This window comes from Dendrobates tinctorius, unplaced genomic scaffold (assembly GCF_039654945.1).
Source record: "Dendrobates tinctorius isolate UK_male_01 unplaced genomic scaffold, ASM3965494v1 ptg000196l, whole genome shotgun sequence".
In the NCBI taxonomy this organism is placed as follows: Eukaryota; Metazoa; Chordata; class Amphibia; order Anura; family Dendrobatidae; genus Dendrobates; species Dendrobates tinctorius.
In genome coordinates this window covers 19,663,876-19,682,211 of record NW_027361863.1, presented here as the reverse complement: position 1 = coordinate 19,682,211, position 18,336 = coordinate 19,663,876, and the positions used below count along the sequence as shown (strand labels likewise).

At 41.0% G+C, this 18,336-nt stretch overlaps 1 protein-coding gene across 1 annotated transcript in view; it reads right to left on the bottom strand.

The window, feature by feature from the left end:
* Positions 1-228: 228 nt before the first annotated feature.
* LOC141056272 (galectin-8-like) overlaps positions 229-18,336 on the bottom strand; it is a 70,575-nt gene continuing 52,467 nt past the window's right edge. The window contains exons 11-13 of the mRNA XM_073553014.1: positions 2,294-2,495; positions 1,885-2,004; positions 229-413 (exon numbers count right to left, since the gene is read on the bottom strand). Of these exons, the coding sequence (XP_073409115.1) occupies positions 402-413; positions 1,885-2,004; positions 2,294-2,495 (334 nt within the window). The 3' untranslated portion in view covers positions 229-401. The remainder of the gene's footprint in view (positions 414-1,884; positions 2,005-2,293; positions 2,496-18,336) is intronic.

Below are 18,336 nucleotides of genomic sequence, written 5' to 3'. Positions count from 1 at the left end.
GCCAACTAATTATTGCAAGTCATTAACAGTAATGGTCTTTTCATATAGGCCATTTTTGGGTCCCTAAGGCTCAAGGGCCTGGGTGTAACTGCAGCACCTGCACCTATTGTAGTGACATCCGCGAAGGCCAGCGTTAGCCAATCCGTAGTCAAAAAGCAGAAGCTTAGGTCATACCCAAACACCCTCTTTACCCGTATATGAGCACATTTTATAATGAGACGCTGTAGCCATGCTTAATATTCACGTTTATTCTTAGAAATTGTCCCATTGGTTATACAAGATATATTATGTAAATTTATTGTATCACCCCAGAAGAGCGACAATTGAAAAAAAAAAACATAAAATCAACAGAAGCAAAACTTAAAATCAACTTTTTTTTGGCCACATGGAGATTAATGATGTTAGCATCCGCCCTAGAGAAAAAAAAAGCAGAAAAAAGTCATTCATGAATATAGTGATGAAAGCATTTAGAGTCTAAGTGTATACTCCTACATTTCTGATGTTATATTGTAGTGTGAATTGTATTTTGGTATTAAAGGGAACCGGTTAGTATATATTTACATAAAGTAGTAGTGGTCTGGATCTATAGGTGCTTGTCCACTGAAAAAAAATTACACCTTTTTTTGTGGAAATCCGATGTGCCAGTCATGAGAAATTAGGAGTAGAAGCCATAAGCAGTTCAAGAAGTGTAGAAGCGTATCCAGTTCAAATTACTAATAGTGACCTTCAAGGCCATCTATAACCTGTCTCCTCCATATGTCTCTGAACTAATCTCCCGATACCTTCCCTCACGTAATCTCCGGTCCTCCCAAGACCTCCTTCTCTCCTCCACACAAATTCGCTCCTCACCCAACCGCCTCCAAGACTTCTCCCGAATAGCCCCTATTCTCTGGAATTCTTTGCCCCAACACGTCCGGCTATCAACCACATTTGGATCCTTCAGACAGAACCTGAAAACCCAGCTCTTCAAGGAAGCCTATAGCCTGCAATGACCCCGCTACCTACTAACAACTACTGGAGATATCACCTCAACCAACACCGGAACTGCTGCAACCCCCCAACCTGCTGTCTCCTTCTCCACCATCCTGTAGAATGTAAGCCCGCAAGGGCAGGGTCCTCTCCCCTCTGTATCAGTCTGTGATTGTTAGTTTTACTGTAAGCGATATCTCTACTTTGTATGTAACCCCTTCTCATGAACAGCACCATGGAATCAATGGTGCTTTATAAATAAATAATAATAATCAAATCAGACTAGTAGTGCAGTGGGGCGTGTCCATGCACTTGGAAGAAGCCGTCCACGTGCACTGCCACTCCCCCAGCCTGATTTGCATATGGCTTCTACGCCTAATTTCTCATGACTGGTGCATCGGATCTCCACACAAAAGGTATCATTTTTATTGAGGGACAAGCACCTACACAACCGTACCAGTACTATGATATGTAAACACACATATTCCAAACTTTGAATTCCACAGGATACTAGAATTGGGCCAGCAAATTTGATTTGGATAAAAATGAAAAAATAATACTCAACTCCCCACTCACTTGACCCTCCACCACAGCCCTCTCTCCGGTCCTTCAATAACTGCTTTCAGCCTCTTTACATTGACGCACCATGTCCTCTTGCTGCATCTTCACCCTGTACCATTGATTCGAGGGCTGACTAGTCCTCAGCCGATGCTTGGTGTTATGACATTAAGACGTATATTGTGACACCAGAGGCCTATTCGCCACTGGAAGTTGCAGTGTGAAAGATGCCAGAAGAAGACGTCAAGAAATGAAGGAGGCGGAGGGAGCTCTGAGGAGGGCCAGATGGAGCTGCGGCAGAGTTTTTTTTTTAATCCGCGGCGTACAGCATTCATATGTTCCCATCATGTCACTCACCCCCGGAGTATGTATCTCCACACTGGTCAGCTTGACATCTCCCTTTATTGCTAAAGTGCTGATTCGGTTCAGAGGAATTCTATGATAATATTCCATATGGTGACGTCCATTGACGGAAACCTGGAAGAAAAATATTTTATTATAAGATTAGAGGATGTCAAGTGGTTAGCGCTAGATCTCTAATTCCTGAAATTGTCCATACTCCTCCAATAACTATTGCACAATAGTCTGGGAGACGTGTCTGGGAGACGTGTCTGGGGGCGTTAATCATGAAAAGTTCTTTTTCTTAAAACCTCAAATATTAATTTTGGATTTATAAAAAAAAAATTGCTTTTTATTAATAGATTTTAGTTCCCTTTACGCCATAAATTAGACATTGCCTGAAATGCAGATGATTACGTAAACCTACTTTATATTCACACTTTGTAACTTGGATCTGGATTTCAAAAAGTTTCCCCCTTTGAAAAGGCATCTCAGACTTGGATTCCTCCTCTCCCCAATTCTCTTGCTCCTTTGTGTTGCAAATGACAAGTCCTTCATTAAAACGCGGATTGAAATGGAAGGCAATATCATCAATTTCAGCACGACCACATTGGAAATTTATGGAAAACCTAAAAGAAAAGATAATATATACTGAGTATAAGGGTTAGGATGATGAAGAATTTCCAAAGATAGAACATTCTTTCTTCTTATTAAGGAGTAGAGTATAGATGACCATGGAAAGTTTTTTGAGCCCAAAATAAGATTATGCTCAAAAGAAAAAGGATGAGAATTTACATTTAAGGATAGGGGAAAAGAAGAGCGCTATCTAAGTGTAGTAGTGAAGGATAGGGGAAAAGAAGAGCGATATCTAAGTGTAGTAGTGAAGGATAGGGGAAAAGAAGAGCGATATCTAAGTGTAGTAGTGAAGGATAGGGGAAAAGAAGAGCGATATCTAAGTGTAGTAGTGAAGGATAGGGGAAAAGAAGAGCGATATCTAAGTGTAGTAGTGAAGGATAGGGGAAAAGAGGAGCGATATCTAAGTGTAGTAGTGAAGGATAGGGGAAAAGAGGAGCGATATCTAAGTGTAATAGTGAAGGATAGGGGAAAAGAAGAGCGATATCTAAGAGTAGTAGTGAAGGATAGGGGAAAAGAGGAGCGATATCTAAGTGTAGTAGTGAAGGATAAGGGAAAAAGAAGAGCGATATCTAAGAGTAGTAGTGAAGGATAGGGGAAAAGAGGAGCGATATCTCAGTGTAGTAGTGAAGGATAAGGGAAAAAGAAGAGCGATATCTAAGTGTAGTAGTGAAGGATAGGGGAAAAGAAGAGCGATATCTAAGAGTAGTAGTGAAGGATAGGGGAAAAGAAGAGCGATATCTAAGTGTAGTAGTGAAGGATAAGGGAAAAAGAAGAGCGATATCTAAGAGTAGTAGTGAAGGATAGGGGAAAAGAGGAGCGATATCTAAGCGTAGTAGTCAAGGATAGGGGAAAAGAAGAGCGATATCTAAGTGTAGTAGTGAAGGATAAGGGAAAAAGAAGAGCGATATCTAAGAGTAGTAGTGAAGGATAGGGGAAAAGAGGAGCGATATCTAAGCGTAGTAGTCAAGGATAGGGGAAAAGAAGAGCGATATCTAAGTGTAGTAGTGAAGGATAGGGGAAAAGAAGAGCGATATCTAAGAGTAGTAGTGAAGGATAGGGGAAAAGAAGAGCGATATCTAAGTGTAGTAGTGAAGGATAAGGGAAAAAGAAGAGCGATATCTAAGAGTAGTAGTGAAGGATAAGGGAAAAAGAAGAGCGATATCTAAGAGTAGTAGTGAAGGATAGGGGAAAAGAAGAGCGATATCTAAGCGTAGTAGTCAAGGATAGGGGAAAAGAAGAGCGATATCTAAGTGTAGTAGTGAAGGATAAGGGAAAAAGAAGAGCGATATCTAAGAGTAGTAGTGAAGGATAGGGGAAAAGAGGAGCGATATCTCAGTGTAGTAGTGAAGGGTAGGGGAAAAGAAGAGTGATATCTAAGAGTAGTAGTGAAGGATAGGGGAAAAGAGGAGCGATATCTAAGTGTAGTAGTGAAGGATAGGGGAAAAGAAGAGCGATATCTAAGGGTAGTAGTGAAGGATAGGGGAAAAGAAGAGCGATATCTAAGAGTAGTAGTGAAGGATAGGGGAAAAGAGGAGCGATATCTAAGTGTAGTAGTGAAGGATAGGGGAAAAGAGGAGCGATATCTAAGTATAGTACTGAAGAATAGGGGAAAAGAAGAGCGATATCTAAGAGTAGTAGTGAAGGATAGGGGAAAAGAGGAGCGATATCTAAGTGTAGTAGTGAAGGATAGGGGAAAAGAAGAGCGATATCTAAGTGTAGTAGTGAAGGATAGGGGAAAAGAAGAGCGATATCTAAGAGTAGTAGTGAAGGATAGGGGAAAAGAGGAGCGATACCTAAGTGTAGTAGTCAAGGATAGGTGAAAAGAAGAGCGATATCTAAGTGTAGTAGTGAAGGATAGGGGAAAAGAAGAGCGATATCTAAGTGTAGTAGTCAAGGATAGGGGAAAAGAAGAGCGATATCTAAGTGTAGTAGTGAAGGATAGGGGAAAAGAAGAGCGATATCTAAGAGTAGTAGTGAAGGATAGGGGAAAAGAAGAGCGATATCTAAGCGTAGTAGTCAAGGATACGGGAAAAGAAGAGCGCTATCTAAGAGTAGTAGTGAAGGATAGTGGAAAAGAGGAGCGATATCTAAGTGTAGTAGTCAAGGATAGGGGAAAAGAAGAGCGATATCTAAGTGTAGTAGTGAAGGATAGGGGAAAAGAAGAGCGATATCTAAGAGTAGTAGTGAAGGATAGGGGAAAAGAGGAGCGATATCTAAGTGTAGTAGTCAAGGATAGGGAAAAAGAAGAGTGCTATTTAAGTGTAGTAGTGAAGAATAGGGGAAAAGAAGAGCGATATCTAAGAGTAGTAGTGAAGGATAGGGGAAAAGAGGAGCGATATCTAAGTGTAGTAGTCAAGGATAGGGGAAAAGAAGAGCGATATCTAAGTGTAGTAGTGAAGGATAGGGGAAAAGAAGAGCGATATCTAAGAGTAGTAGTGAAGGATAGGGGAAAAGAGGAGCGATATCTAAGTGTAGTAGTTAAGGATAGGGGAAAAGAAGAGTGCTATCTAAGTGTGGTAGTGAAGGATAGGGGAAAAGAAGAGCGATATCTAAGAATAGTAGTGAAGGATAGGGGAAAAGAGGAGCGATATCTAAGTGTATTAGTCAAGGATAGGGGAAAAGAAGAGCGATATCTAAGGGTAGTAGTGAAGGATAGGGGAAAAGAAGAGTGATATCTAAGAGTAGTAGTGAAGGATAGGGGAAAAGAGGAGCGATATCTAAGTGTAGTAGTCAAGGATAGGGGAAAAGAAGAGCGATATCTAAGTGTAGTAGTGAAGGATAGGGGAAAAGAAGAGAGATATCTAAGTGTAGTAGTGAAGGATAGGTCAAAGAAGAGCGATATCTAAGGGTAGTAGTCAAGGATAGGGGAAAAGAAGAGAGATATCTAAGTGTAGTAGTGAAGGATAGGGGAAAAGAGGAGAGATATCTAAGAGTAGTAGTGAAAGATAGGGGAAAAGAAGAGTGATATCTGAGGGTAGTAGTGAAGGATAGGGGAAAAGAAGAGTGACATCTCAGTGTAGTAGTGAAGGATAGGGGAAAAGAAGAGCGATATCTAAGCGTAGTAGTCAAGGATAGGGGAAAAGAAGAGCGATATCTAAGAGTAGTAGTGAAGGATAGGGGAAAAGAGGAGCGATATCTAAGTGTAGTAGTGAAGGATAGGGGAAAAGAAGAGCGATATCTAAGAGTAGTAGTGAAGGATAGGGGAAAAGAAGAGCGATATCTAAGAGTAGTAGTGAAGGATAGGGGAAAAGAAGAGCGATATCTAAGCGTAGTAGTGAAGGATAGGGGAAAAGAAGAGCGCTATCTAAGAGTAGTAGTGAAGGATAGGGGAAAAGAGGAGCGATATCTAAGTGTAGTAGTGAAGGATAGGGGAAAAGAAGAGCGATATCTAAGAGTAGTAGTGAAGGATAGGGGAAAAGAGGAGCGATATCTAAGTGTAGTAGTCAAGGATAGGGGAAAAGAAGAGCGATATCTAAGTGTAGTAGTGAAGGATAGGGGAAAAGAAGAGAGATATCTAAGTGTAGGAGTGAAGGATAGGGGAAAAGAAGAGTGATATCTAAGTGTAGTAGTGAAGGATAGGGGAAAAGAAGAGCGATATCTAAGAGTAGTAGTGAAGGATAGGGGAAAAGAAGAGCGATATCTAAGAGTAGTAGTGAAGGATAGGGGAAAAGAAGAGCGCTATCTAAGTGTAGTAGTGTAGGTTAGGGAAAAGAAGAGCGATATCTAAGAGTAGTAGTGAAGGATAGGGGAAAAGAAGAGCGATATTTAAGTGTAGTAGTGAAGGATAGGGGAAAAGAAGAGCGCTATCTAAGTGTAGTAGTGAAGGATAGGGGAAAAGAAGAGCGCTATCTAAGTGTAGTAGTGAAGGATAGGGGAAAAGAAGAGCGATATCTAAGAGTAGTAGTGAAGGATAGGGGAAAAGAAGAGCGATATCTAAGAGTAGTAGTGAAGGATAGGGGAAAAGAAGAGCGCTATCTAAGTGTAGTAGTGAAGGATAGGGGAAAAGAAGAGCGATATCTAAGAGTAGTAGAGAAGGATAGGGGAAAAGAAGAGCAATATCTAAGAGTGGTAGTGAAGGATAGGGGAAAAGAAGAGCGATATCTAAGTGTAGTAGTGAAAAATAGGGGAAAAGAAGAGCGCTATCTAAGTGTAGTAGTGAAGGATAGGGGAAAAGAAGAGCGATATCTAAGAGTAGTAGTGAAGGATAGGGGAAAAGAAGAGCGATATCTAAGTGTAGTAGTGAAGGAAAGGGGAAAAGAAGAGCGATATCTAAGAGTAGTAGTGAAGGATAGGGGAAAAGAGGAGCGATATCTAAGTGTAGTAGTGAAGGATAGGGGAAAAGAAGAGCGATATCAAAGAGTAGTAATGAAGGATAGGGGAAAAGAGGAGCGATATCTAAGTGTAGTAGTCAAGGATAGGGGAAAAGAAGAGCGCTATCTAAGAGTAGTAGTGAAGGATAGAGGAAAAGAGGAGCGATATCTAAGTATAGTAGTGAAGGATAGGGGAAAAGAAGAGCAATATCTAAGAGTAGTAGTGAAGGATAGGGGAAAAGAAGAGCGATATCTAAGCGTAGTAGTCAAGGATAGGGGAAAAGAAGAGCGATATCTAAGTGTAGTAGTGAAGGATAGGGGAAAAGAAGAGCGATATCTAAGTGTAGTAGTGAAGGATAGGGGAAAAGAAGAGCGATATGTAAGTGTAGTAGTGAAGGATAGGGGAAAAGAAGAGCGATATCTAAGTGTAGTAGTGAAGGATAGGGGAAAAGAAGAGCAATATCTAAGAGTAGTAGTGAAGGATAGGGGAAAAGAGGAGCGATATCTAAGTGTAGTAGTCAAGGATAGGGGAAAAGAAGAGCGATATCTAAGTGTAGTAGTGAAGGATAGGGGAAAAGAGGAGCGATATCTAAGTGTAGTAGTGAAGGATAGGGGAAAAGAAGAGCGATATTTAAGTGTAGTAGTCAAGGATAGGGGAAAAGAAGAGCGATATCTCAGTGTAGTAGTCAAGGATAGGGGAAAAGAAGAGCAATATCTAAGAGTAGTAGTGAAGGATAGCGGAAAAGAAGAGAGATATCTAAGGGTAGTAGTGAAAGATAGGGGAAAAGAAGAGTGATATCTGAGAGTAGTAGTGAAGGATAGGGGAAAAGAAGAGTGACATCTCAGTGTAGTAGTGAAGGATAGGGGAAAAGAAGAGCGATATCTAAGCGCAGTAGTCAAGGATAGGGGAAGAGAAGAGCGATATCTAAGTGTAGTAGTGAAGGATAGGGGAAAAGAAGAGCGATATCTCAGTGTAGTAGTGAAGGATAGGGGAAAAGAAGAGAGATATCTAAGAGTAGTAGTCAAGGATAGGGGAAAAGAAGAGCGATATCTAAGCGTAGTAGTCAAGGATAGGGGAAAAGAAGAGCGATATCTAAGCGTAGTAGTCAAGGATAGGGGAAAAGAAGAGCGATATCTAAGCGTAGTAGTCAAGGATAGGGGAAAAGAAGAGCGATATCTAAGTGTAGTAGTGAAGGATAGGGGAAAAGAGGAGAGATATCTAAGTGTAGTAGTGAAGGATAGGGGAAAAGAAGAGCGATATCTAAGAGTAGTAGTGAAGGATAGGGGAAAAGAAGAGAGATATCTAAGAGTAGTAGTGAAAGATAGGGGAAAAGAAGAGTGATATCTGAGGGTAGTAGTGAAGGATAGGGGAAAAGAAGAGTGACATCTCAGTGTAGTAGTGAAGGATAGGGGAAAAGAAGAGCGATATCTAAGCGTAGTAGTCAAGGATAGGGGAAAAGAAGAGCGATATCTAAGAGTAGTAGTGAAGGATAGGGGAAAAGAGGAGCGATATCTAAGTGTAGTAGTGAAGGATAGGGGAAAAGAAGAGCGATATCTAAGAGTAATAGTGAAGGATAGGGGAAAAGAAGAGCGATATCTAAGAGTAGTAGTGAAGGATAGGGGAAAAGAAGAGCGATATCTAAGCGTAGTAGTAAAGGATAGGGGAAAAGAAGAGCGCTATCTAAGAGTAGTAGTGAAGGATAGGGGAAAAGAGGAGCGATATCTAAGTGTAGTAGTGAAGGATAGGGGAAAAGAAGAGCGATATCTAAGAGTAGTAGTGAAGGATAAGGGAAAAGAGGAGCGATATCTAAGTGTAGTAGTCAAGGATAGGGGAAAAGAAGAGCGATATCTAAGTGTAGTAGTGAAGGATAGGGAAAAGAAGAGAGATATCTAAGTGTAGTAGTGAAGGATAGGGGAAAAGAAGAGCGATATCTAAGTGTAGTAGTGAAGGATAGGGGAAAAGAAGAGCGACATCTAAGAGTAGTAGTGAAGGATAGGGGAAAAGAAGAGTGATATCTAAGAGTAGTAGTGAAGGATAGGGGAAAAGAAGAGCGATATCTAAGAGTAGTAGTGAAGGATAGGGGAAAAGAAGAGCGATATCTAAGTGTAGTAGTGAAGGATAGGGGAAAAGAAGAGCGCTATCTAAGTGTAGTAGTGAAGGATAGGGGAAAAGAAGAGCGCTATCTAAGTGTAGTAGTGAAGGATAGGGGAAAAGAAGAGTGATATCTGAGAGTAGTAGTGAAGGATAGGGGAAAAGAAGAGTGACATCTCAGTGTAGTAGTGAAGGATAGGGGAAAAGAAGAGCGATATCTAAGCGTAGTAGTCAAGGATAGGGGAAGAGAAGAGCGATATCTAAGTGTAGTAGTGAAGGATAGGGGAAAAGAAGAGCGATATCTCAGTGTAGTAGTGAAGGATAGGGGAAAAGAAGAGAGATATCTAAGAGTAGTAGTCAAGGATAGGGGAAAAGAAGAGCGATATCTAAGCGTAGTAGTCAAGGATAGGGGAAAAGAAGAGCGATATCTAAGCGTAGTAGTCAAGGATAGGGGAAAAGAAGAGCGATATCTAAGCGTAGTAGTCAAGGATAGGGGAAAAGAAGAGCGATATCTAAGTGTAGTAGTGAAGGATAGGGGAAAAGAGGAGAGATATCTAAGTGTAGTAGTGAAGGATAGGGGAAAAGAAGAGCGATATCTAAGAGTAGTAGTGAAGGATAGGGGAAAAGAAGAGAGATATCTAAGAGTAGTAGTGAAAGATAGGGGAAAAGAAGAGTGATATCTGAGGGTAGTAGTGAAGGATAGGGGAAAAGAAGAGTGACATCTCAGTGTAGTAGTGAAGGATAGGGGAAAAGAAGAGCGATATCTAAGCGTAGTAGTCAAGGATAGGGGAAAAGAAGAGCGATATCTAAGAGTAGTAGTGAAGGATAGGGGAAAAGAGGAGCGATATCTAAGTGTAGTAGTGAAGGATAGGGGAAAAGAAGAGCGATATCTAAGAGTAATAGTGAAGGATAGGGGAAAAGAAGAGCGATATCTAAGAGTAGTAGTGAAGGATAGGGGAAAAGAAGAGCGATATCTAAGCGTAGTAGTCAAGGATAGGGGAAAAGAAGAGCGCTATCTAAGAGTAGTAGTGAAGGATAGGGGAAAAGAGGAGCGATATCTAAGTGTAGTAGTGAAGGATAGGGGAAAAGAAGAGCGATATCTAAGAGTAGTAGTGAAGGATAAGGGAAAAGAGGAGCGATATCTAAGTGTAGTAGTCAAGGATAGGGGAAAAGAAGAGCGATATCTAAGTGTAGTAGTGAAGGATAGGGAAAAGAAGAGAGATATCTAAGTGTAGTAGTGAAGGATAGGGGAAAAGAAGAGCGATATCTAAGTGTAGTAGTGAAGGATAGGGGAAAAGAAGAGCGACATCTAAGAGTAGTAGTGAAGGATAGGGGAAAAGAAGAGTGATATCTAAGAGTAGTAGTGAAGGATAGGGGAAAAGAAGAGCGATATCTAAGAGTAGTAGTGAAGGATAGGGGAAAAGAAGAGCGATATCTAAGTGTAGTAGTGAAGGATAGGGGAAAAGAAGAGCGCTATCTAAGTGTAGTAGTGAAGGATAGGGGAAAAGAAGAGCGCTATCTAAGTGTAGTAGTGAAGGATAGGGGAAAAGAAGAGTGATATCTGAGAGTAGTAGTGAAGGATAGGGGAAAAGAAGAGTGACATCTCAGTGTAGTAGTGAAGGATAGGGGAAAAGAAGAGCGATATCTAAGCGTAGTAGTCAAGGATAGGGGAAGAGAAGAGCGATATCTAAGTGTAGTAGTGAAGGATAGGGGAAAAGAAGAGCGATATCTCAGTGTAGTAGTGAAGGATAGGGGAAAAGAAGAGAGATATCTAAGAGTAGTAGTCAAGGATAGGGGAAAAGAAGAGCGATATCTAAGCGTAGTAGTCAAGGATAGGGGAAAAGAAGAGCGATATCTAAGCGTAGTAGTCAAGGATAGGGGAAAAGAAGAGCGATATCTAAGCGTAGTAGTCAAGGATAGGGGAAAAGAAGAGCGATATCTAAGTGTAGTAGTGAAGGATAGGGGAAAAGAGGAGCGATATCTAAGTGTAGTAGTGAAGGATAGGGGAAAAGAAGAGCGATATCTAAGAGTAGTAGTGAAGGATAGGGGAAAAGAAGAGAGATATCTAAGAGTAGTAGTGAAAGATAGGGGAAAAGAAGAGTGATATCTGAGGGTAGTAGTGAAGGATAGGGGAAAAGAAGAGTGACATCTCAGTGTAGTAGTGAAGGATAGGGGAAAAGAAGAGCGATATCTAAGCGTAGTAGTCAAGGATAGGGGAAAAGAAGAGCGATATCTAAGAGTAGTAGTGAAGGATAGGGGAAAAGAAGAGCGATATCTAAGAGTAATAGTGAAGGATAGGGGAAAAGAAGAGCGATATCTAAGTGTAGTAGTGAAGGATAGGGGAAAAGAGGAGCGATATCTAAGTGTAGTAGTGAAGGATAGGGGAAAAGAAGAGCGATATCTAAGAGTAATAGTGAAGGATAGGGGAAAAGAAGAGCGATATCTAAGAGTAGTAGTGAAGGATAGGGGAAAAGAAGAGCGATATCTAAGCGTAGTAGTCAAGGATAGGGGAAAAGAAGAGCACTATCTAAGAGTAGTAGTGAAGGATAGGGGAAAAGAGGAGCGATATCTAAGTGTAGTAGTGAAGGATAGGGGAAAAGAAGAGCGATATCTAAGAGTAGTAGTGAAGGATAAGGGAAAAGAGGAGCGATATCTAAGTGTAGTAGTCAAGGATAGGGGAAAAGAAGAGCGATATCTAAGTGTAGTAGTGAAGGATAGGGAAAAGAAGAGAGATATCTAAGTGTAGTAGTGAAGGATAGGGGAAAAGAAGAGCGATATCTCAGTGTAGTAGTGAAGGATAGGGGAAAAGAAGAGCGACATCTAAGAGTAGTAGTGAAGGATAGGGGAAAAGAAGAGTGATATCTAAGAGTAGTAGTGAAGGATAGGGGAAAAGAAGAGCGATATCTAAGAGTAGTAGTGAAGGATAGGGGAAAAGAAGAGCGATATCTAAGTGTAGTAGTGAAGGATAGGGGAAAAGAAGAGCGCTATCTAAGTGTAGTAGTGAAGGATAGGGGAAAAGAAGAGCGCTATCTAAGTGTAGTAGTGAAGGATAGGGGAAAAGAAGAGCGATATCTAAGAGTAGTAGTGAAGGATAGGGGAAAAGAAGAGCGATATCTAAGAGTAGTAGTGAAGGATAGGGGAAAAGAAGAGCGATATCTAAGAGTAGTAGTGAAGGATAGGGGAAAAGAAGAGCGATATCTAAGTGTAGTAGTGAAGGATAGGGGAAAAGAAGAGCGCTATCTAAGTGTAGTAGTGAAGGATAGGGGAAAAGAAGAGCGCTATCCAAGTGTAGTAGTGAAGGATAGGGGAAAAGAAGAGCGATATCTAAGAGTAGTAGTGAAGGATAGGGGAAAAGAAGAGCGATATCTAAGAGTAGTAGTGAAGGATAGGGGAAAAGAAGAGCGCTATCTAAGTGTAGTAGTGAAGGATAGGGGAAAAGAAGAGCGATATCTAAGAGTAGTAGTGAAGGATAGGGGAAAGGAAGAGCGATATCTAAGTGTAGTAGTGAAGGATAGGGGAAAAGAAGAGCGCTATCTAAGTGTAGTAGTGAAGGATAGGGGAAAAGAAGAGCGATATCTAAGAGTAGTAGTGAAGGATAGGGGAAAAGAAGAGCGATATCTAAGTGTAGTAGTGAAGGATAGGGGAAAAGAAGAGTGATATCTAAGTGTAGTAGTGAAGGATAGGGGAAAAGAAGAGCGATATCTAAGAGTAGTAGTGAAGGAGAGGGGAAAAGAAGAGCGATATCTAAGAGTAGTAGTGAAGGATAGGGGAAAAGAAGAGCGCTATCTAAGTGTAGTAGTGTAGGTTAGGGAAAAGAAGAGCGATATCTAAGAGTAGTAGTGAAGGATAGGGGAAAATAAGAACGATATCTAAGAGTAGTAGTGAAGGATAGGGGAAAAGAAGAGCGATATCTAAGTGTAGTAGTGAAGGATAGGGGAAAAGAAGAGCGCTATCTAAGTGTAGTAGTGAAGGATAGGGGAAAAGAAGAGCGATATCTAAGCGTAGTAGTCAAGGATAGGGGAAAAAAGAGCGCTATCTAAGAGTAGTAGTGAAGGATAGGGGAAAAGAGGAGCGATATCTAAGTGTAGTAGTGAAGGATAGGGGAAAAGAAGAGCGATATCTAAGAGTAGTAGTGAAGGATAGGGGAAAAGAGGAGCGATATCTAAGTGTAGTAGTGAAGGATAGGGGAAAAGAAGAGCGCTATCTAAGTGTAGTAGTGAAGGATAGGGGAAAAGAAGAGTGCTATCTAAGTGTAGTAGTGAAGGATAGGGGAAAAGAAGAGCAATATCTAAGAGTAGTAGTGAAGGATAGGGGAAAAGAGGAGCGATATCGAAGTGTAGTAGTCAAGGATAGGGTAAAAGAAGAGCGATATCTAAGTGTAGTAGTGAAGGATAGGGGAAAAGAAGAGCGATATGTGAGTGTAGTAGTGAAGGATAGGGAAAAGAAGAGCGATATCTAAGCGTAGTAGTCAAGGATAGGGGAAAAGAAGAGCGATATCTAATCGTAGTAGTCAAGGATAGGGGAAAAGAAGAGCGATATCTAAGTGTAGTAGTGAAGGATAGGGGAAAAGAGGAGCGATATCTAAGTGTAGTAGTGAAGGATAGGGGAAAAGAAGAGCGATATTTAAGTGTAGTAGTCAAGGATAGGGGAAAAGAAGAGCGATATCTCAGTGTAGTAGTCAAGGATAGGGGAAAAGAAGAGAGATATCTAAGAGTAGTAGTGAAAGATAGGGGAAAAGAAGAGTGATATCTGAGAGTAGTAGTGAAGGATAGGGGAAAAGAAGAGTGACATCTCAGTGTAGTAGTGAAGGATAGGGGAAAAGAAGAGCGATATCTAAGCGTAGTAGTGAAGGATAGAGAAAAAGAAGAGCGATATCTAAGAGTAGTAGTGAAGGATAGGGGAAAAGAAGAGCGATATCTAAGTGTAGTAGTGAAGGATAGGGGAAAAGAGGAGCGATATCTAAGTGTAGTAGTGAAGGATAGGGGAAAAGAAGAGCGACATCTCAGTGTAGTAGTCAAGGATAGGGGAAAAGAAGAGCGATATCTAAGAGTAGTAGTGAAGGATAGGGGAAAAGAAGAGCGATATCTAAGAGTAGTAGTGAAGGATAGGGGAAAAGAAGAGCGATATCTAAGAGAAGTAGTGAAGGATAGGGGAAAAGAAGAGCGATATCTAAGCGTAGTAGTCAAGGATAGGGGAAAAGAAGAGCGCTATCTAAGAGTAGTAGTGAAGTATAGGGGAAAAGAGGAGCGATATCTAAGTGTAGTAGTGAAGGATAGGGGAAAAGAAGAGCGATATCTAAGAGTAGTAGTGAAGGATAGGGGAAAAGAAGAGCGATATCTAAGTGTAGTAGTGAAGGATCGGGGAAAAGAAGAGCGCTATCTAAGTGTAGTAGTGAAGGATAGGGGAAAAGAAGAGCGATATCTAAGAGTAGTAGTGAAGGATAGGGGAAAAGAAGAGCGATATCTAAGAGTAGTAGTGAAGGATAGGGGAAAAGAAGAGAGATATCTAAGAGTAGTAGTGAAAGATAGGGGAAAATAAGAGTGATATCTGAGAGTAGTAGTGAAGGATAGGGGAAAAGAAGAGTGACATCTCAGTGTAGTAGTGAAGGATAGGGGAAAAGAAGAGCGATATCTAAGCGTAGTAGTCAAGGATAGGGGAAGAGAAGAGCGATATCTAAGTGTAGTAGTGAAGGATAGGGGAAAAGAGGAGCGATATCTAAGTGTAGTAGTGATGGATAGGGGAAAAGAAGAGCGATATCTAAGTGTAGTAGTCTAGGATAGGGGAAAAGAAGAGCGACATCTCAGTGTAGTAGTCAAGGATAGGGGAAAAGAAGAGCGATATCTAAGAGTAGTAGTGAAGGATAGGGGAAAAGAAGAGCGCTATCTAAGAGTAGTAGTGAAGGATAGGGGAAAAGAGGAGCGATATCTAAGTGTAGTAGTGAAGGATAGGGGAAAAGAAGAGCGATATCTAAGAGTAGTAGTGAAGGATAGGGGAAAAGAAGAGCGATATCTAAGTGTAGTAGTGAAGGATCGGGGAAAAGAAGAGCGCTATCTAAGTGTAGTAGTAAAGGATAGGGGAAAAGTAGAGCGATATCTAAGAGTAGTAGTGAGGGATAGGGGAAAAGAGGAGCGATATCTAAGTGTAGTAGTGAAGGATAGGCGAAAAGAAGAGCGATATCTAAGAGTAGTAGTGAAGGATAGGGGAAAAGAGGAGCGATATCTAAGTGTAGTAGTGAAGGATAGGGGAAAAGAAGAGCGATATCTAAGAGTAGTAGTGAAGGATAGGGGAAAAGAGGAGTGATATCTAAGTGTAGTAGTCAAGGATAGGGGAAAATAAGAGCGCTATCTAAGAGTAGTAGTGAAGGATAGGGGAAAAGAGGAGCGATATCTAAGTGTAGTAGTGAAGGATAGGGGAAAAGAAGAGCGATATCTAAGAGCAGTAGTGAAGGATAGGGGAAAAGAAGAGCGATATCTAAGCGTAGTAGTCAAGGATAGGGGAAAAGAAGAGCGCTATCTAAGAGTAGTAGTGAAGGATAGGGGAAAAGAGGAGCGATATCTAAGAGTAGTAGTGAAGGATAGGGGAAAAGAGGAGCGATATCTAAGTGTAGTAGTCAAGGATAGGGGAAAAGAAGAGTGATATCTAAGTGTAGTAGTGAAGGATAGGGGAAAAGAAGAGCGCTATCTAAGTGTAGTAGTGAAGGATAGGGGAAAAGAAGAGCAATATCTAAGAGTAGTAGTGAAGGATAGGGGAAAAGAGGAGCGATATCTAAGTGTAGTAGTCAAGGATAGGGGAAAAGAAGAGCGATATCTAAGTGTAGTAGTGAAGGATAGGGGAAAAGAAGAGCGATATCTAAGTGTAGTAGTGAAGAATAAGGGAAATGAAGAGCGATATCTAAGTGTAGTAGTGAAGGATAGGGGAAAAGAAGAGCGATATCTAAGAGTAGTAGTGAAGGATAGGGGAAAAGAGGAGCGATATCTAAGTGTAGTAGTCAAGGATAGGGGAAAAGAAGAGCGATATCTAAGTGTAGTAGTGAAGGATAGGGGAAAAGAAGAGCGATATCTAAGTGTAGTAGTGAAGGATAGGGGAAAAGAAGAGCGATATCTAAGCGTAGTAGTCAAGGATAGGGGAAAAGAAGATCGATATCTAAGCGTAGTAGTCAAGGATAGGGGAAAAGAAGAGCGATATCTAAGAGTAGTAGTGAAGGATAGGGGAAAATAGGAGCGATATCTAAGTGTAGTAGTGAAGGATAGGAGAAAAGAAGAGCGATATCTAAGTGTAGTAGTCAAGGATAGGGGAAGAGAAGAGCGATATGTCAGTGTAGTAGTCAAGGATAGGGGAATAGAGCAGCGATATCTAAGAGTAGTAGTGAAGGATAGGGGAAAAGAAGAGAGATATCTAAGAGTAGTAGTGAAAGATAGGGGAAAAGAAGAGTGATATCTGAGAGTAGTAGTGAAGGATAGGGGAAAAGAAGAGTGACATCTCAGTGTAGAAGTGAAGGATAGGGGAAAAGAAGAGCGATATCTAAGCGTAGTAGTCAAGGATAGGGGAAAAGAAGAGCGATATCTAAGTGTAGTAGAGAAGGATAGGGGAAAAGAGGAACGATATCTAAGTGTAGTAGTGAAGGATAGGGGAAAAGAAGAGCGATATCTAAGTGTAGTAGTCAAGGATAGGGGAAAAGAAGAGCGATATCTAAGAGTAGTAGTGAAGGATAGGGGAAAAGAAGAGCGATATCTAAGCGTAGTAGTCAAGGATAGAGGAAAAGAAGAGCGATATCTAAGAGTAGTAGTGAAGGATAGGGGAAAAGAAGAGCGATATCTAAGAGTAGTAGTGAAGGATAGGGGAAAAGAAGAGCGATATCTAAGCGTAGTAGTCAAGGATAGGGGAAAAGAAGAGCGATATCTAAGAGTAGTAGTTAAGGATAGGGGAAAAGAGGAGCGATATCTAAGCGTAGTAGTGAAGGATAGGGGAAAAGAAGAGCGATATCTAAGAGTATTAGTGAAGGATAGGGGAAAAGAAGAGCGATTTCTAAGAGTAGTAGTGAAGGATAGGGGAAAAGAAGAGCGATATCTAAGCGTAGTAGTCAAGGATAGGGGAAAAGAAGAGCGCTATCTAAGAGTAGTAGTGAAGGTTAGGGGAAAAGAGGAGCGATATCTAAGTGTAGTAGTGAAGGATAGGGGAAAAGAAGAGCGATATCGAAGAGTAGTAGTGAAGGATAGGGGAAAAGAAGAGTGACATCTCAGTGTAGTAGTGAAGGATAGGGGAAAAGAGGAGCGATATCTAAGTGTAGTAGTCAAGGATAGGGGAAAAGAAGAGCGATATCTAAGTGTAGTAGTGAAGGATAGGGGAAAAGAAGAGCGATATCTAAGAGTAGTAGTGAAGGATAGGGGAAAAGAAGAGTGACATCTCAGTGTAGTAGTGAAGGATAGGGGAAAAGAGGAGCGATATCTAAGTGTAGTAGTCAAGGATAGGGGAAAAGAAGAGCGATATCTAAGTGTAGTAGTAAAGGATAGGGGAAAAGAAGAGCGATATCTAAGTGAAGTAGTGAAGGATAGGGGAAAAGAAGAGCGATATCTAAGAGTAGTAGTGAAGGATAGGGGAAAAGAGGAGCGATATCTAAGTGTAGTAGTCAAGGATAGGGGAAAAGAAGAGCGATATCTAAGAGTAGTAGTGAAGGATAGGGGAAAAGAAGAGCGATATCTAAGAGTATTAGTGAAGGATAGGGGAAAAGAAGAGCGATATCTAAGTGTAGTAGTGAAGGATAGGGGAAAAGAAGAGTGATATCTAAGAGTAGTAGTGAAGGATAGGGGAAAAGAGGAGCGATATCTAAGTGTAGTAGTCAAGGATAGGGGAAAAGAAGAGCGATATCTAAGTGAAGTAGTGAAGGATAGGGGAAAAGAGGAGCGATATCTAAGTGTAGTAGTGAAGGATAGAGGAAAAGAAGAGCGATATCTAAGGGTAGTAGTCAAGGATAGAGGAAAAGAAGAGCCATATCTAAGAGTAGTAGTGAAGGATAGGGGAAAAGAAGAGCGATATCTAAGAGTAGTAGTGAAGGATAGGGGAAAAGAAGAGCGATATCTAAGTGTAGTAGTGAAGGATTGGGGAAAAGAAGAGCGATATCTAAGAGTAGTAGTGAAGGATAGGGGAAAAGAGGAGCGATATCTAAGTGTAGTAGTCAAGGATAGGGGAAAAGAAGAGCGATATCTAAGTGTAGTAGTGAAGGATAGGGGAAAAGAAGAGCGATATCTAAGAGTAGTAGTGAAGGATAGGGGAAAAGAGGAGCGATATCTAAGTGTAGTAGTCAAGGATAGAGGAAAAGAAGAGCGATATCTAAGTGTAGTAGTGAAGGATAGGGGAAAAGAAGAGCGATATGAAAGTGTAGTAGTGAAGGATAGAGGAAAAGAAGAGCGATATCTAAGCGTAGTAGTCAAGGAT